At 43.7% G+C, this 17,950-nt stretch overlaps 1 protein-coding gene across 3 annotated transcripts in view; it reads right to left on the bottom strand.

Moving 5' to 3' along the window:
- SHLD1 (shieldin complex subunit 1) overlaps positions 1-17,950 on the bottom strand; it is a 64,652-nt gene that overhangs the window by 19,971 nt on the left and 26,731 nt on the right. For all 3 annotated transcript variants that reach the window (XM_071424348.1, XM_071424334.1, XM_071424340.1), the window contains exon 2: positions 15,498-15,664. In XM_071424348.1, the coding sequence (XP_071280449.1) occupies positions 15,498-15,657 (160 nt within the window). In that variant the 5' untranslated portion in view covers positions 15,658-15,664. The remainder of the gene's footprint in view (positions 1-15,497; positions 15,665-17,950) is intronic.

Below are 17,950 nucleotides of genomic sequence, written 5' to 3'. Positions count from 1 at the left end.
GAAACAAGCTAAGAAGTATTTTAATAAAATATTCTCTTACAGCTAATGTGCTATTTCATTCTGCAATATTAACCCAAAAGCAGAACATCTAGGTAACAATAATCTGAAATACTCTAAATCCACAGACTTGAAAGAGTGTTCAGCAAGAGATGTCAACATCTCCATATTAACTTTCCCAATGCAGTTTCCCAGATCACTGCTGAATAGAGCAAGGCTTCAACTCTTCCAAGCATCCATCCCCACACTCCTCATCTGCAGGGGATTTAAAGTCTGGAGCTCTGTGGAGACAGAAAAAGTGCCTTAGGTTTTATTTACTCCAATTAATCTCCTGAATGAACTTTATCCTCCACATCAAGTGGATGGGCCCTGAGCAGTAGGATTTCAGGAGCTATCCAGGATATGAAGCAATACAAATTGCATCTCCTTTGGATGCATGTGCTCTCCCCAAGAGAGCTCTTTGTACCAAGGTATAGCTAAGGTGTACCAGGTGATTTACTGCACTGCCTTTGGCTTAGTTTTTTCCCTTTAAGCAGCACTTAACATGCACCAGAGCACATTTTGAACAGTGACACGTTTTAAAGACTGCACTGAGCTTTAGGCAATACTCATGTGAATGTTAATGAGACCAGAGATGTTCACACAAACACTCACAGAGGGAGGACATGGATGATTTTGGGCAAAGTGTTATAGAAAAAAACAAACTAAGAGTTAAATCAGCATAGTCACTTCTGTCACTTCATTTGTCACTACAGCAAGAGCAATCAGAGATACTGTGGTGTCCTGAAGACAAGTAAAATCCACAGGAACACACTGGTCCCAGAAATAACTGTTTTCAAATTGGCAATCAACAGTGTTTTGCAAATGGAAAACCCCAGACACATTACCAGATGTAACAGCTTCCAAAACAGCAGTGAAGCCTGATTGTTTTCTCATGCAATAATCAAGTGAGGCAACCAGATTGCTGCAGCAGCTAATAACTTACTGGCTGAGAAAGCTACAGAGGTCTGTCTGAGGGGTGAGGAGAAAGGGAGGGCCCAGCTATTGCCTGGCAGGGCTTCAAATAGCTTGGAAGGTTTAAGTAAAATGCCTTCACTGAGGCTGCTAAACCAAAGAAAGCCTCCTGTGTTCCCTCAAATTTGACCATCCCACTGTTTTGGGATCACTCTTGCCTTAATACCTGCTCCAAGATCCCACAGGAACTGAGATGAGCAGGATCTTGTGGCACATAGAATTGCAGTATTTCTAAGGAGGCCAATTTGGCTCTAGTTCCAATAGTACAGTCATGAAATAATGTGTCTCTGATACAAGAGCATCTGGCTCAGTTTGATCCCTACACATTCATTTAGCACCACTTTGGAAAGGCAAATTCTGGCTATAGTCAATAGGTGAGAGACTTCTGGCAGATCCCTTCTGAAGGATTTCCTTCGGAAATCATAAGAAGTGGTTAAACTGGTTTGTTTGTTTTCTTGACAGAAGGATCAAGAGAGGGGAAACTGTGGAGCTTTCCTGTTCAGAAAGCACAGGCTTCCTCACTTCAACACACAGTTGGGCACTGGCATCAGTGGCTTTGTTCTGTGATGGGGGAGAAAGATTTTGGCAAACACAGGATGTAACAAAGCAGGTTGTTAGACTGAAGTATTTAAACCAGCCACATGCACTTTTTAAAGACAAACTATTGCCTGAGAGATACCACTAGGTTTTATATTTCCTCATTCTAACTCTTCAGCAGCTGTAGGTTCATCTACTAATATTTCATTGCCAGGTACTGTTAATACAAGAGAAGTCATGAAGAATTTACATGATTGACTGTTTTATGCAGTGTGTGGGAATAGCACAGGCAAACCCAGCATTTTGTTTGGTGCATGAAGAATCTCATTTGCCAAGAACACACCATTTCTCTCTTTCACCACATGGTCTAACTCACCTTGGGAGGTTTGCAGCTCACAGTTGATAATTATGGAGCATGATGCTTTCATTCTGAATATCACACCCAACTATCAACCTCATTTTTGCTTTAATCTTCTGCAAAAGAATGATTCTTCAAAATAAAAAAAAAATCCCAGCTAGAGTTACATCAGAAATAAATCACTGTCTCCATTCACTGTCAGCAGGTTGTTGAAAGCTAATAGCAATAAGTGATTTCTTAACAATGCAAACATATTTCCATTTATATTCCAAGATTTCTGGGCTTAAGAATCCTAATATTTCCTTCCATTCAATCCAAGCTAGGCATGAAACTCACTGGCACAAACTCAGTGTCTCAGCCACTGGAGCTAACTCCCCTTCTGGAATGCTGTCACAGGCTCTGCAGATGATTCACACACACACACACAGATGCTATCAGGCAAGTGCCTCATACAAAATAATAATTAGCAGCTGTAACAAGCATCCTACCACAAAGCACTGGTGCAGCACAAAATGGATCTTCTCAAGTTATTTTATTTTCAACTTCTGCTGCTTTCTTTACATTTTAATTGAGACTGCATCAGGAGAAAAATTAACCTAGAAATAACCTCATTAGACATCTAGAGAAGCAGCAATGTAGAGCAATGTTAAATTCACCTGGGATTGCAGATGGTATCTCTGTAAATCAGATTCTCCTCCAATTCAGCTCTTCAGCAGAATGTTCATCCTTTCAAGAAATTGCTACTGAATGGTAAGACATCACGAAACAGATCTCACCTGTGCTGCACCATGACCAGAAGTAGAGATGATACATTTCTTTGCAATCTTAATAGGCAAAAACTGCTTAAATAATTGAATTCAAAATTAATTTGTATTATTAATAGTACAGAAGGACTTGGGCTAGGCTTTGGGTCAGCATATTAAGGATGAGTATTCCTTAGGTCTGTACAAATTACTGTAGTTTTGGTTTATCTATCTATGGGTTATTCATTAATAAAATAAAACACCACTGTAAAATTTACACATACACAAATACACTGTGAACCCCAAAAGAAATTCTCCCTCCCTTAAACTCTACCTTACCTGCTTCTCTAGTCAAACAACCCCCTTCTGCTCCTGATTCTGAGCATCTTATCCAAGGATTTCTTTTTAATTAAGAGTATTTAAGAGGTATAGTCTAGTGAAGGGAAGAGCTGTACCTATAACAGCATTGGTTTCAGCTTTTCCACCTGCAGAACAGGAATACTCTTTTCTAAAGGGGAAAGGAAGAAGGTACCAGGCAGGATTAGATCAGTTTGTAGTCTGGCATGTCCCCTCCACTTGTGGTCTGTTCTAGGTGGCAACCTCGTGGTGGGGATATGTGGGTGTGACTTGACACTTGAAATTACACAGAGATTAATAAAAGCCTTGAAACACCATCAGATGTATTCAATAGCTCAGCAACATTTGTATCAGCAAGAAATACTGAGTGAGCTTATTCTTATTACCCACATCAGTGCAAAGTTACCTTTATTTCACTGCTAAACTCTTGGCCTCAATGATTTCCTCTTGCATTGAGTTTTTAATTACTTGCTGTGTAAGAAGTGACTGATTTTGATTCTACTGCCTTTCCTTTTCCTCCAACAGACACACACCCAACGTTCGGATTCCTGCTGAGATCATTACTGGCTTGCTGAGATCATTACTGGCTTAAATTTAATTTTAAAAATAGAAAAAAAGAAAATGTTTGCATCATTGAGACTAAAATACACACATAAAAACAGACCACTGTGAGAGTACCAAAGCCTCCATTGATCTAGAAGACATTAGAGTATACTTGTCTGTTTTCCCAGGCTTAGTCTTTCTGGTTGTTTTTGTCTCCTATTTGCAGATTAAGAAACCAAAAAAACCCCAACAAACAAACTAACTAAAAAAACCTACCAACAACAGCCACAAAAAACACACACACAAGACCCCAAAACTATTCCTGTCAGACACTGCAGCCGGCACTCCTTTAGTATACTGACATGCATCATTTCATTACTTAGAGCTGTATAAGACAGTCTGTAGGCACTTATGGAAGGTAGGAATGCAAAGGGTTTACCTTCTTCACAAACCCAAATAACTTTTGGAGTAAGATGACCTCTCTGACACAGGCAGTGCTACATTTATAAAACACAGTGAACTTGCAAAGCTCAAGCCCTCCCTTGCTTCCACCTCTACCCAGAGTGAGCACAAACAGAACGCAGCCAGAAATCCCTGGGCAGGCTAAAAGGAAGAGCAAGCAGCACACAGCACAAAATATTGTCATTTGCTTGCCAGTGCTTATTGCAGCAATAAATAACCAGCTGCCTGCCACCCTTCACAGAGAAACCCTTAGCATGGAGGCTTGCTGGAAAGGCAGCAGCACTGCTCAGACTGACAGCATTCCATCTGTCTGGGGGGAGACTTCACAGGCACAGAGATGTCCATGCATATGAGGCCCAGCTCCTATGGAATGTAAGAAGGGAGGGCATTAGGGTGGGAGGTTATTAAACTCATGAAATGAAGGAAGAAATCAGATGCAGGAGGGCTCCAGGACAAACCTTCGTGTACTGCAACCCACACTGATGCTGAATCACTGGGCTGTGTTGTTTTGTTTCAAAAAATATTGTGGATGATGATGTATTTTATACTTGCAGTCTGCTACTAAGGGGCTATGACTCACTATTTTTTATGCTGCAGCCTCATCAGTTGCACACCAGTGAGCTCAGTGATGTAAACCAGAGAAAGAGAAGAAAAATGAGGCTTGAATTAAGACAGAGATCTAATTTAAATTCAGTGCCAGATGCCCCACAGGTAAATGGTGATAGGAGTCTGAGCTGTGAGGCTTTAGGAACACTTCAACTGGGCTCAATCCATGTGGTGTGGCACAAGCCAGATGTTACAGAGGGGAAGCCAGGAAACATTGAGAGCAGCATGTGAATGTAAAGGCAGGGACCAAATAACTGCACACAAATCCAGGGAAAATGGACCACAGTGACCCCCACAATCCTGGCATTAATCCAAGCCACGTCACTGCAGACAGAAAGGCCCTACAGCCAGAGGAGGGTAATGGCAGGCAGCACTGCTAAACCCTACATCCTTAACCCAGCTATGGAGCATCCCCTGCAGCACTCCAGGCACTGCATCCACCCTGAGCACATGGAACAGAGGCATCCTGCCCACAGCCTCCTGCTCAGCTCACTCAAACCTGCCATGGCAAAATTGAGTAGGAGCAATCTGCATCCTTTCACAGCAGCAAGCCAGCCCTCTACACTAAGCAGCATCCTGGGAGCACAGCTTCTCATTTAAACAACATCAGTATAACTTTTCTGTTCTCCTCCCTGCTACCAGGCACAGAGGATTCCCTGAAATGTGTTTTTCTGTTGCCAGTTCACAGCAGCTCCTAAAGAAGCTTCAAATTCAGGGAATAAATTCAGAGGCAATAAGGGACCACAACAATCAGGGCAGATGTATCTTGTTTTCTGTTGCTGCATTTTAACCACTGCCAATACAGGGCCTTTTGGGTCCAATAAACTCCAGCTGATTCTTCTACCACACAGTCACAGGCTACATCTGAAAAAACATCTGAATAATGGAGAGCTAAATGTAAGGAAAGCTTCCCAGTGAAAATGAAAAAGTCAGATCTTGCATATTTGATCACTGGTGCTCAAAATTAGGGTCCACCAAGGTGTTTTGTGTATCAGGACAGGTAAATCTGATAAATTACAAGACAAAATCCCCATGTTTAGAATCAGACCAGGAAAAAAAAAGGTAGAAATCTTACTAATAGAGTTAAGAAAACAAGAGGTTTTAAAGAGATTTGAGGAGTGACATTTCTTATTTATGCATTGTGTATAAGCAGAACATCACAGTGCCCTCTAAACCACAAACCCCACTCACAGCTGGACTGCAGGTGAGATGTCCCAGAGCATGTGAACAAATGTGAAGCTCAGAGTTTGCTGGAAGCTCTGTACCACCATTTCCCTGGGCTCTCTGCCTCAGTACAGCTGCATTTCAGGCCAATGACACCGTTCTTCTGCTCCCCAAGTACTGATGCTAACGTGGGTGACCCCACAGCAGCGTGTACCAAAGAAATATCCCAGAGGGCTGGCACAGGCTGGCCTCAACATGGCATTCCAAGCCTATTTGCCCTTCTCTTCTGCCCTAGCCCGACATCCCCATTATTTAAATTGCCATTTTTAAGGCACTTTCACAGATCTTTACCACCCACAGCTAAGTGACAGAGCTGAGACACCAAGGCAGGTTCTGCAGACAGCAGGGAAGGGCAGTGCTGGTTTTACACAGCGATGTTGGCACAGGCATTCCATGTTTTGCCACTTGCTGGCTGCTCAGCACTCAGCACTGACACCCAATGATCTTGGGTCATTCTTGCATCACCTGCACTACCATAAAACCATAATACCAAGCTGCAAAGAGCAACTCTATTATACAAGAAAGGACCCAACATCTTGGGAGCCCCCCACAAAATTTAACATTGATAAAAAGATGCCATGAACACATGTCCAGGTAATAGAAACAGCTACAGCCCTTTGCAGCTTTCCACAGTTATTTCAATTACTAAGGATTCATGGCATGTACTTTCTTTTCTCCCTGAGGAAAAAAAAGGCATTTTGTGGAGGTGTTTCAGCTGTACAGAAGTTCTTGCCCTCCAAAGTAAACAGAACAATTCATGCACACATGAGAATGTTTCACAACTGTATTACTGCATTATTGAAGCACTTTGTTAGAAAAATTACTACCCTGGCTTAGAGGCCTTGGGATTTGCTTTGTAGCTTCTCTTCTCCAGCTGTTAAGAAAAAATGGGAGTTTCACTGAAATTGTTTCCTACAAAAGATGCTTCTCTTTCTAAAAGCAGAAAGATAAACAGGACAAGTCTAACTGGACACTCTACAGGAGGGTCTGCAGGAGCCATAGTCCAAGCCCTTTATGTTCCCTCTGTGAACACCAACTCTCATTCCCATGAGTTCCCTCTCATTCTCCTCTCTGATCTTTGTCCCTTGTGTAACTCTCATGTTTGTCAATCTTGTAGTGAAAATTTCTTGCATGGTTTTAAAGCATGTTTTTTAGGTTTTTTTTAAAGGAAACCAACCCTTTTTCTCCACAGTAGTAAAGTGAACTTCTTTGCCTCCCAACGTTTCAAACACGGAGCACTGACTGTTCACAGATACATGGAAATCTGGTTCATATTATCCTTGTTTAGACACAAGCCTACACAAATTCTCCACTACAGCAGGAAAGCAGGGGACATTCTCCCAGCACTCTGCACACTGCTTGGTGAAATACTTTATGGACATCTGGACTCAACACAACACAAATACACTTAACAATAGTCACTTCTCAATGGTAAGAAGCATCTACGGAAGGTTATCTTGGAATTCAGCATATAAAACCATCACTTGCCTGAAAAAGAGGAAATGCATTAAGTTAACATGGTAACCCAAGGTGATGGGTAATGAGCTCACACACACATGCAGAATATTGGACATCTAAATGGAGATGTCATTGCTATCCATCCTCCCATACCCTTCCAGCCTCACAGTTACATCAGGGATTGTTCCTGAGCTTCAAAATAATGACAGAGTTAACCAAAACTTAGTGATTAAACAACACAAGCCCTTCTGCACAGGATTTCTGATCTCTCCCTCAGCCTGACGGTCTAATTTCCTCCTTCCCTTTGTTGAATCCTGCACTTTCATTCAACCCATATCTTTTCTATTGGCATTTCAGCACCTCTGCACAGAGCCACAATAATGCTAAAGGGAGCTGAGCTGGGCAGTGAAGCAGATGAGGATCTCTACAAGATCAGCCTGGGCTTCCAAATCTGATTGTGACAAGGAAATGGCTCAAGGCCAGCACCTGAGCAGAAGCGGGTGGTAAAAGCAGTGCCTGGGCAAGATTGCACAGATTAGTCTAAACCAGGCATTAATCTGTTTCAGAAAAGAATGGAACTTGAGGAATTTCCACTACAGCTTTGCACTAAAATAACTGTCCCATGGAAATAAGAATCTCTGATCTGCCTGCCTGTAGTAAGCCACAACCCCTGGCTTGCAGCACTCAGTGGATCCCCTGCAGCCATACACAGAAAAATGGAAGAGCACCAAACCCAGTGTGTGAAACTGCAATCACAGCCATTAGTGCACTCTGGAGTCATGCTCCTGAGGGACTAACAAGGAATGTTATCCATCTGCTGAAATGCTGTCCTGTGCCATGGCTCCCATGCGGGCCACCCAGTGCCACACAGCCCTGTTAACACAGTCTGTCCTTGGAAACTCTGGGGCCCAACTAGAGACAATTTATAGGCACGTATGTCTCAGATAGGAGCTCATTGTAGTGGAGGCAGCCATCCTGAGTGAATCCTTGTTTTACAGGGTGAGGATTCAGTAACCACTCTGCTGCCTCCAGCAGCCTCAGTTGAGTGCCAGCATCCAGCTGCTCCAGGATAGACCCCCCTCCAGTGCTGACTTCCAGGGCAAGGAACAGAGATCATTGCTTTGAAAAGCCTGAGCAGAGCGGCAAAAGCAGCTTCAAGCATAGGAGAAACTTTGTACTACATATGTGATAAGCAAGTATTTGCAGAATGGGGAAGCCCAGGGAAGCACCCATAAAGGAGAAAGCCAAGCAAGGAGCAGTTCTTCAGACACACCTGCACTGTATTTCCAGCTTCACAGAGCCAGTAGCATCTGGCTTCCCAAAGACTCCCCCATCCCAGCCTGATACCAATGTGAGTCTTGGTCAGGAAGAACTCCTCAGGTCATCTTTTACTACCTTGGAAATTGCTCATTGTTCCCTTAATATTTAATGGCATTGTAGTGGTTGCAAATGATGGCTGAATTTGTTTATTATTCCCCTGTAAAACCCTTATTTAGACAGCTTCTGTTCCCAATTTTAATTTTCCATCTCAAAGGACTCCACATCTGCACTTCAGAGGATGAAAAATGATTAATAAAGATTTTAACAAACTCTTGTCCATTCTTGCCTATTGAACAAATTCTTGACATTTATTTACAGGATTTAATTCCTTTTCATTTAAATGATTAATGCTCACAGGTAAGATAAAACAGCACTGGCCTGGTAAGATAAAACAACATTTGCACAAACATGTACAAAGCTGCCTCACAGCTACCTTAGGAACAATTACCATAATGACATTATTCTGAATTGGATTAGGTCACAGCAAAAGACAAACATTGATAGCTGTGATGAGAGAACTAAAAGTCCAGGCTGGAATGACAATTTAGATAAAGGTAAGGAAGAAATGGCCGACTGGGACTCTGACACTTTGGCAGAACAAGGTGATATTAAAAGCTCCCGGTCCCACCAGAGGGCAGACAGAGCTCTACACACCTCACAGGTCCCACTGTCTGTCACGGATGGTGTGGTGGTGTGACCCTGGCTGGATGCCCCCAAAGCCACACTCCCCTCCACAAGTGGACAGAGGTGAGGAAATACCTCTGAAGGTTCATGAGTTGAAATAAGGACAGGGAGAGATCACTCACTGAATACCATCATAGTAGATTCAGCTTGGGGAAATTAGGTTAATTACTACCAATCAAAATCAAAGCAGGGTAATTAGAAGCAAAACAAATTCTCCTTCCCAAGAGACAAACTCCCAAACTCACCTTCATGCAGAGAAACACAGAATCCAATCAGACAACTTCAGTGCAGTAGTACAACTCCCTGTCTCTGTTACTGAAGCATTTTCTCTGTAGTTGATTTCTAATTATTAATGGTCTAATACAAACTGTTCACTTTCATAGAACAGAGATACTCTGAAGCATTAAAGTCTAAAAGGCAAGGCACATGTCTCAGTTTTTCCCTGATGTATAGATAGTGCTCTAATTCTCCTCAAAAAGGACCAGTTTTCTTCCTCAGACTGTGAAGAATAAAACATTGCTTTTTTCTGTTCTAGGATTTACTTTTGGCTGGATGCTTTATGTAACACATCCCTGAAAAATTAATTTGCACAAGATCTAAGACCTACAGTGACCCAGTGGTTCCCAGTGCTTTCTTTTGTGCGCTGTGCAGTTTCACTGTATACCTTTTATGTCAGCTGGAATAAACTCCACCTTGCCTTTTCACCCAGTACTCAACACAACTGGGTCACAAAGAGATGCTTGGAGGGTTGGTGATGCCAAACTCACCAGAGCCATGGAGTCATGCACTGAAGAGCCTGCCCATAACTTCAGTGGAGCTGCACTTCAAGTCCTCTGCCCCACACCATCTATACAAAATTACCAGCGTTGAAACATTTTGCTTTTCTTTTTCCTCTTGATAAGACTCGAGTCTAAGAAAAATCTAGCATTTTGGTCATACTTGAGAGTGCACTTGATTAAAAACCATCACTTAAAAAACCCTATAAACTTTTAAGCCTGCCAGGCTGGTGAAATCAGAAATGGGTAACATTGAGCACTAGAGGGCAGCAGGAAACAAACCAAAACCGGTAAATCCACAAATTCCCAAAACAGGGACTATGTTCTTCATCACAGCCAGGCAAGCACCGTGCTTAACCAATTTCAAACCAACACACTGGTTTTGAAAAAAAACCAAATTCTATCGTTCTATGGTTAATAATAATTAGCTCTATTTGGGACCACAGCTCAAACTGAAGTGGATTTGCATGGTTAACTTCTGCAGTCAAAGAAAACTGCACATCACAAAGCACCTGTGAACAGCAGCCCTCCCTTCACCTTCTAAGCAAACCAAAAACTAAAATATTCTCAGTGTGATCAATATTTTTTTAGGCAAAGGAGACTATCAGAAGTTTCTGTATCTGACCTGGAGTTCACTTATGAGCCCTTTCTAACTCAGCTGTGGCTCAGTCTGAAAGTGATTTAAAACATCACACACCTTTTGGATTTATGAAGTTACACAGACTTCTTGAAGGGACTATATATAAAAGTCTTTAGCCAAACAAAAAATCTGTTTTGGAAATTTGGCAACTTTTGGCAGCAGTTGCAGCTCAGACAGCCAAGCGGTAATTTCTACACCAAGCAGTGAGCACTGAGTTCTGGGCTGAACTGAACCTCCCAGCACCCACCAAGAGCCAGCCCTAAAAGGTTGCTGCTGATGTGACCAAACACACTCCTTTCATTTGCAGCCTCTACATCAACACTTGTGAACAATTCCCAGGCAGGAAAAGCAGAAGCCATGCTGGACTTCTTCAGTAAACACAAACCCACTTCTGCAAAACAGATTAAGCAACACCTGATGGGCCAGAGGACATGGCAGAGAGTATATAAGGTAGAGAGCATTTAAGGACAAGTCAGAACACATGCACCAACATCAGCACCACTCCTCAGTTGCTAATAAAAGACACAGCAACTCACCACAAAACTGGACATGTAAATTCACTGGGAACGTGTAGCATTTTTTTTCCAGAGGAATCCCAATTGCCTGTAAAACTGACAGCTGTGTTAACTTGTTGAAAATCCCTGCTCTGTTTTAACATAGTTGCCTGGTTACCTGAAAACCCAGAAAGCAACTGGAACAGTCCAAAACCCCTGCCTTTAACCTGGGCTAACCTTGTGACCAGCTGTCCCCTTGATCTGAGTGGCAAGTTCAGCAGCAGTGCTGTGGCCCAGGCTCACTGAGGTGCATGAAGCCAGAGAGTCCCCAGTGAAATGTTCTGTCCCATTTCCACCAAGCTCTCATGACCTGTTCCAAATGGACTGCTTTTGAAGAAAGCCTGCAACACCCCAAAACTGATCAGAGAGAACCTACAGCCTGGCTACCCACAAGGGAGAAGAGATTCATAGCCCAACATTTTTCAGAAACCACCATCCTGGAAAGGCTGTAACCCCTGTGAAAGCCAGGACACATTGCAGAGCACTGGATCTTGGCTGTACCTGTGCTGCTGCCAGGAAGAGGAGCTGTCCCCACTTCATCCACACAAATATTCACATGGCTGCCCAGAAAGCTGGGCCAGTTCCCTGAGCTGACTTCTCACTGTGTACCAACACTAAGGATCAACCAGGAATAGTAAGCACAGCCAGGAGCAGCCTGGGACTCTCCTTGCACTACAGAGGTCAGGGAAGTCCATGGAAAATAACTAAAGGTAAGCCTGGGCTCAAACTTGAAACAAACTGCAGGAACAAAAGTGTCTTTGGAGAGGCAACTAAAGGTTGAACACCTCTTTAATTAATTTTGCTTTTTAAAAAAAGCCAGTCAGCTTTTAGATATTTGCAGGTCTCTTCAAGCCTACAGGAAACTCTGCCACCCTTCTTTTATTTTCTCTGTTTCTGTGACACACCATTTTCTTCCACTGGGTGACCCTGTCCACCCATCCATTTTAGAACACAGCTTTTCCACTGCTTTTCATTAGAGAGAAAAAGCAATGGAGGCTACAGGACAAGCAGGAAGGCCCATTTGCCCAAGATCACAAGCCCTAGGAAGGGCCATGCAAGGAGATGGGACTGAGCATTGCCCATGCTTCAAACAGGCAGTCTCCCAGGCATGATTCCACAGCTGAACTCTCAAATGCTGCTTCCAAATTTAGGAGAATTTCTCCAGGGCTGCAGTGGGAAATACAGTTCTGCCTGACCACAGAGCATGGGCAGGCAGAGCGTAGAACCCTGTGCTCTCCCAGTTTGTAGAGCACACCTGTTGATTATTCTCTAACACTTTCTTAGGTTGTAATTTTTCCAGGTAAATAGTATTTTTCCACTGTCCCTGGTACTCTCTGGTTCAGTGCCTGATTTAAGGCTTTCCCACACACACACTTGAGTGCTGCCTGCCAAGTAAGAACTTTTGCTGGCAACTTTTCTTAATCCAGAGGAAGTGGTAAGGTCTTCCTGGTGTATTGAGCAACCGAGTGATGCAGATTTAAAAAATGACAAACAATTACATTTTTTAAAACTATCTTCCAGTACGGGATTAAAAAAGATGAAGAATACTGAAGTGTTTACTGATCCCATTTAAGTTTCTATTACCACTTAGACACTTGAACTCACTGTGACAATAAGCTAAAGGTATGAATGCCTCTTGCAAGAGCAGAACCCTCACTTCCACATCAATCACAAAACTACTAATTTATAAACCATTTAAGAGACTTAGTAATCTTCCTACAGGACTACTGTTTTCTTGCCTGGGGATGCCTGCTTTCAGAAAGCCCTGTATTCATGGCTAATGAGTACCTATCTTCTGCTATTAGAAGGGATGGAGCCTCTCTAGACTAATAAAACCTGTTTCTGCTGCCTCAGGCAGTAGGGATACCCCATGACCATTTCCACCTCGGCACGGATGGTGTGGTACTTCAGTCAGTCTCAGTCCAGTTCATGTGGCAGATGGCAGAAAACACAGCCTGTCCTGTCAGTCTGTTTCATTCCTAAGGAAGCTGCCACATTCCCAGAGACCTGTGGGCCTTTTGGAAAGGCTTTTGAATCACTAAGGAAGATCCTCATCCATCGTGCCCAAGTCCCAGTCTTTTGGTCATACTGTGGGGTGCAACCCACAGCCACTCCCACTCTTCCCACTTACACAGTGCCACAGCAGCAGCTCTCAATGCCTTGTGACAAAACAAACAAACATGGGAGCTTCCTTTCCCAGGATACATTTGACAGAACTTGCTTTTCCAAGAATATCTGACATGAGCAGATTGTTTGTAAAACCATCTTCCTCTCTCTTCTGTCACAGTGACCAACTCAATGGGCTGGAATGCTGAAGTTGCATCAAAAGAGAGAGTTTAGGTGGGTATGTATATTGGTATGATGTTTTGTGAGGAGAAAAAAGCCAAGATGTTCAGAGCATGAACTGGTTATCCTGTGACACTTGGATTATTTCACTCCAGGAGCACAGGGAGCATCCCACAGTTACTGCTAACTGTTTCAGTTGTGAGCAGTCTCTACAACAAGCAATGAAGGGGAGGGTTCATGGGCCACATCTGCCCTCCCCAGCATACCTGGAATCCACTTGGCACAGGGGGTGCTGGGGACAGCCAGGAGGCAGGATGTGGCCTCTCAGTGTACCCTGGTGCTGAGCTTCAGCTGCCTGCTCCACACAGGCCCCACAAACACTTCCCCAGCACTGTCATTTCCGCATGTGCTGCTCCCAGTAAGCCTCAGACATTCCTGGGGCTGCCAAGTGGTCATGCAGTTATTCCATGTGTCCCATTCAACAAAGCAATCAGGGCCAGCTGCCCTGACCCACACTAAATGGTGTTTGAGCAACACATCCCAGGAACTGCCTCACAGCTGCCAGGATTGCTTCATACCTTCCACACAGGCCTTGTGAAACCTGAGTAGACAAATGCCTTCCAGCCTGATCAGAGCAGCTTCTCCATGATCCTCTCCCATGACAGTGGAAAAGGCTGGCTCAGGACATTCCTTGCAGTGCTGGTGACTACTCTTACACACAAAAATAAAGCAAAACCTCAAACCAGACATGCTATTGCTCCAGTGCAACAAGGATCATGGAATGTGATGTGTTGTGGTTTAAAGCAGAGGTTAACAGCAGAAGATTCCCATCATTATTAAGATAAGACATGTGACCTCCTGGTCTGTGTGAAAAACCAAAGCAAGGCTTGGTCTCTGCTGTTGCCAGATTCCATTACAGTTCTGGATGTCCCACACCTAGAGCTGAAGGCAACTGCACAGGCAACCAGTCAGCATCAGCTGAGAGAGGTCAATTGGTAGATCCCACTGCTCACCTGTCTAGAACATGTGCCATTCCCACTACAAGAAAGTCACCTGTTGAATTTCAAGCTAATTTCTTGGGAGGAGGCCACAGAAAACCACTTCAGAGTAAGAAGAGGAGCCAAATCCTACTTTTACACGACTTAAGATTCTAAAGCAACAAGAAGTGTTGTCAGTGACATTTTACCCACTCAGGTGTCTTGACAAATCCTCTCTACACATCATTTGTCGACCAGAACTTATTTTCCCCCCAATATTAAACATAATCACTAGAACCTTCATTCCAGCCAGCATGAATATATGGCAAGAAGTGCCACTGGGCCAGCATATTTTGATCTCACATTTCTTGCCAGCTGTCCCTTATCTTCTTGGATAAACAATTTATACCATTACTTTTAAGAATCTGGAGTAGTGGGACGTAAAATGCTACTTCTGCAGAAGTCAGTCCTGTTTCAAGTGAGGAGTTGAACTGAAGCAGTCCTCACCAACTATTGTCATTAGCACAAACAGAGACTCAGTTATTATTATTATTAAGGTAATAGGATAATGAGGCCACATCCTGAGCATGTGATGAGCACATGAAAAACACAAGGAAAAGTTTAAAAACTCTTCCTGCTGACTGTGGTAATTTGTGACAGTGTTTACTCCTGATGTCTGAAGGACATATTAGTTGTCCTTCTGAGAACACATTAAACATGAAGAGTGTTGCAGAACATTAGCAGCTGACAGCATCCTCTGAGCTCCTCTCCCGTGTCCCATCAACCCACAGTTCCCATTGTGTGTGTCCAGCTGGAGCAGACTGCAGTTCTGCTAAAATTGTGGTTTATGACAGGCAGGTGCACCAGTATCAGACTGCAGTGACTCAGTCAAGCAACACACTGCCTACACAGATGAAGCACTGGCTAAAGAAAGAGCATGTGGAGAAGCAGAAGCTGTTACCTGTGGGTGGAGAGGGAAAAACATCCCCAGAAGGATAAAGCTCCTGGCTGTTCTCAGAGCTGTGTGGAGGCAGAAAGTGCTCTGCTAGGTCACAAACAGAGGGGAGGTCCAACATGCTGCTCTCTGAGGTGTGACTCAGTGACGTCTCCTTTTCTTCCATGGTCCCACTGCAGACAGAAATGAGACTCAGCTGGCTTTTTAGAGCATGAAAATCTAAGCAGAAGTCAGCATAAATAATTTGGCATTTTTGTACTGCTTTATGAGATGACAGGAGCTGTTCTAGTATAATCATACTTCAATTAAGAAAATAAAAATAAATTTAAAGATGTAAAGAAGGAACAGCAAGCCCCATAGATAAGAGCCCTCAGCCTTAAGTAGGATAACTAGGAGACCACAATAAATCTGACTTTCCTAGAGGCTTCCCAGAAGTACAGCCTCAGACCCCAAAACTAGGAAGCCATGGAGCATATTCCCCTCTGTGTGCCATTTAAAAGGAGACATGCTCTACAGGGTACCTTTCCACTGATGCTGCTACAAGACTCAGCTTAAGCCAATCCCTCCTGGCTTATGTTCAGTAGCAGAAAGAAAAAGCATCTTACAACTTGGTAACTTCAATCTCACAGGGATGGCAAACACTTCCTGGCATGGAGACACCAGGGCAGCTGTGTTATATCATCAGTGCTCAGCACTTTGGAAAGCTTTGGTTGAAGCATCCCCTCATCCCAACACCTTTTTATCAAGCTTCCTCAACCAGTCCACCACCACAGAGGGAAAGAACACACAGCAAGACAAGGCTGGTGCCACCCAGCTCCACACCAAGGGTTACAGTGAATGGGCAACTCTTTTGGAGAGGATGGGTCTAAAATGTTCCAGTCACATGAGTGTCTGGGGCAGAAGAGCAGTGAAGTGAGAAAAACTTGGTGGGGTAAGAGTGACAAGAGAGAGGATCCAGAGCTGGTGGTCAGGCAATAGCCTGTGGCCCTGTAAGCTTACGTTTATCTTCTTTCCTATAAAATTAAGACAACATATGCTTGTTTTGGGGGTGTTATCAGTAAGGAATATATATGACAGCCACAGTGGGCAAGGTAATCCCCAGAATGCATTAGTACTGAAATATAAATACCTCCAGGCAGATTAAAAAAAAAATAACAGAATTCCTTAGGTGCTTCTGTGCTGAGTAAACTTTTATCTAAGATACACTTCTGACCTTTGCAAAATGCTGGCCAACTCACTGATGAAGAGAGGGGGAGATGATGGCTGTGATACCAGAGAAGAGCAGCTGCTTTGCCTTGGAAGGAAAAGGTCTGTGCACTCACAGAAAGACTCCAGGAAAAAGGCAGTGGAATGTTAAAAACAAAACAAAGTACACAACCATCTTCCCCCAACAGAAGGAAACTTCTCCTCTACTGCTCTTCATGCACCAAAATAGAAATGATCTGTGCATGAGGAATAAAGAGAAGGGAAAACTTTCCTCAAATACTGTGTTTATGATGTGTGCTACTTTAAAGTAGAATGGTATTTTAAAGAACTAAACTACCTATACCCTTCACTGGTCTGGAAAAACCCCAAAAACACACACCACAAGCCAAATGAATTCTATCCCTCCAAGGGCAAATGGCAAATTACAGCAATAGGAGCTGCTGGTGTGATACCACAGCAGCTTAAGGCTGTCACTGATGGCAGCTGCAGCAGCCCTGCCTGTCTCTGCCAGGTGCCTGTGCTGCTCCCCTTCCCATCTTGCCACAACAGCACTAACAACATGTGCAACCATGTTTTGATCAGGCTCAGATAAAACAAAGCGGTATTAAAAAATAAGTTTTCTTCTGGATTAGCTCCCTCTAGTCCTTCTAAGGCAGGTACACAGCAGTCCTACCCCCAAAGCTGATGGTGAGACCACAGCTCATGGTGTTTGTGAGAAAAGGCTCAGCCCTGGGCCTTCAGACAAATGAAGGAGATTCACTATTTCCTCTGTGCCATGCCTGGTAAGAGAGAGCACTGATGTGCAAACAGTCTCTCTGGACAAAGGCCAGGAGCAAACATTCTCTTGCTGCTTCAGGATTCCCTTATTTTTCCTTCATGGTTTGTCAGCCCCAGACTGCTGGAATGAAACAAACAGGTCAGTCAGATGCTTTGGGCCAGCTGATCTGGCAGATGGACAGGGTGACCTTTCAAAGTGCATATGCTAGCCAATGTCAACAGCCAGTCATCACATAAGCCACTGTTTCTTGGGTCTGGTTCAGAGGAAAACTTTCTTCTAGGAATCAGAAAGAGTACATCGAGTTATGCCCTTGAACCTCTCGCCAGCAGTGGAGACCTCCAGGAAAGGGGCTAGCACATCCTAGAAGTAAAGGCAAGATTTACTTTACAAGAAGCTGCCAGATGGGCTGTTTGTTCAAAACCCACCAAGGAGAGAAGCAAGGAATAGCTGGCAACCTTCCCTGCCTCCTGTGGAG

The sequence above is a fragment of the Agelaius tricolor genome, unplaced genomic scaffold (genome assembly GCF_023055355.1).
Source record: "Agelaius tricolor isolate 1412-34295 unplaced genomic scaffold, bAgeTri1.0.p SCAF_1, whole genome shotgun sequence".
Taxonomy (NCBI): Eukaryota; Metazoa; Chordata; class Aves; order Passeriformes; family Icteridae; genus Agelaius; species Agelaius tricolor.
Note: the sequence above shows the minus strand (reverse complement) of the source record. Positions and strands in the feature narration are given on the sequence as shown.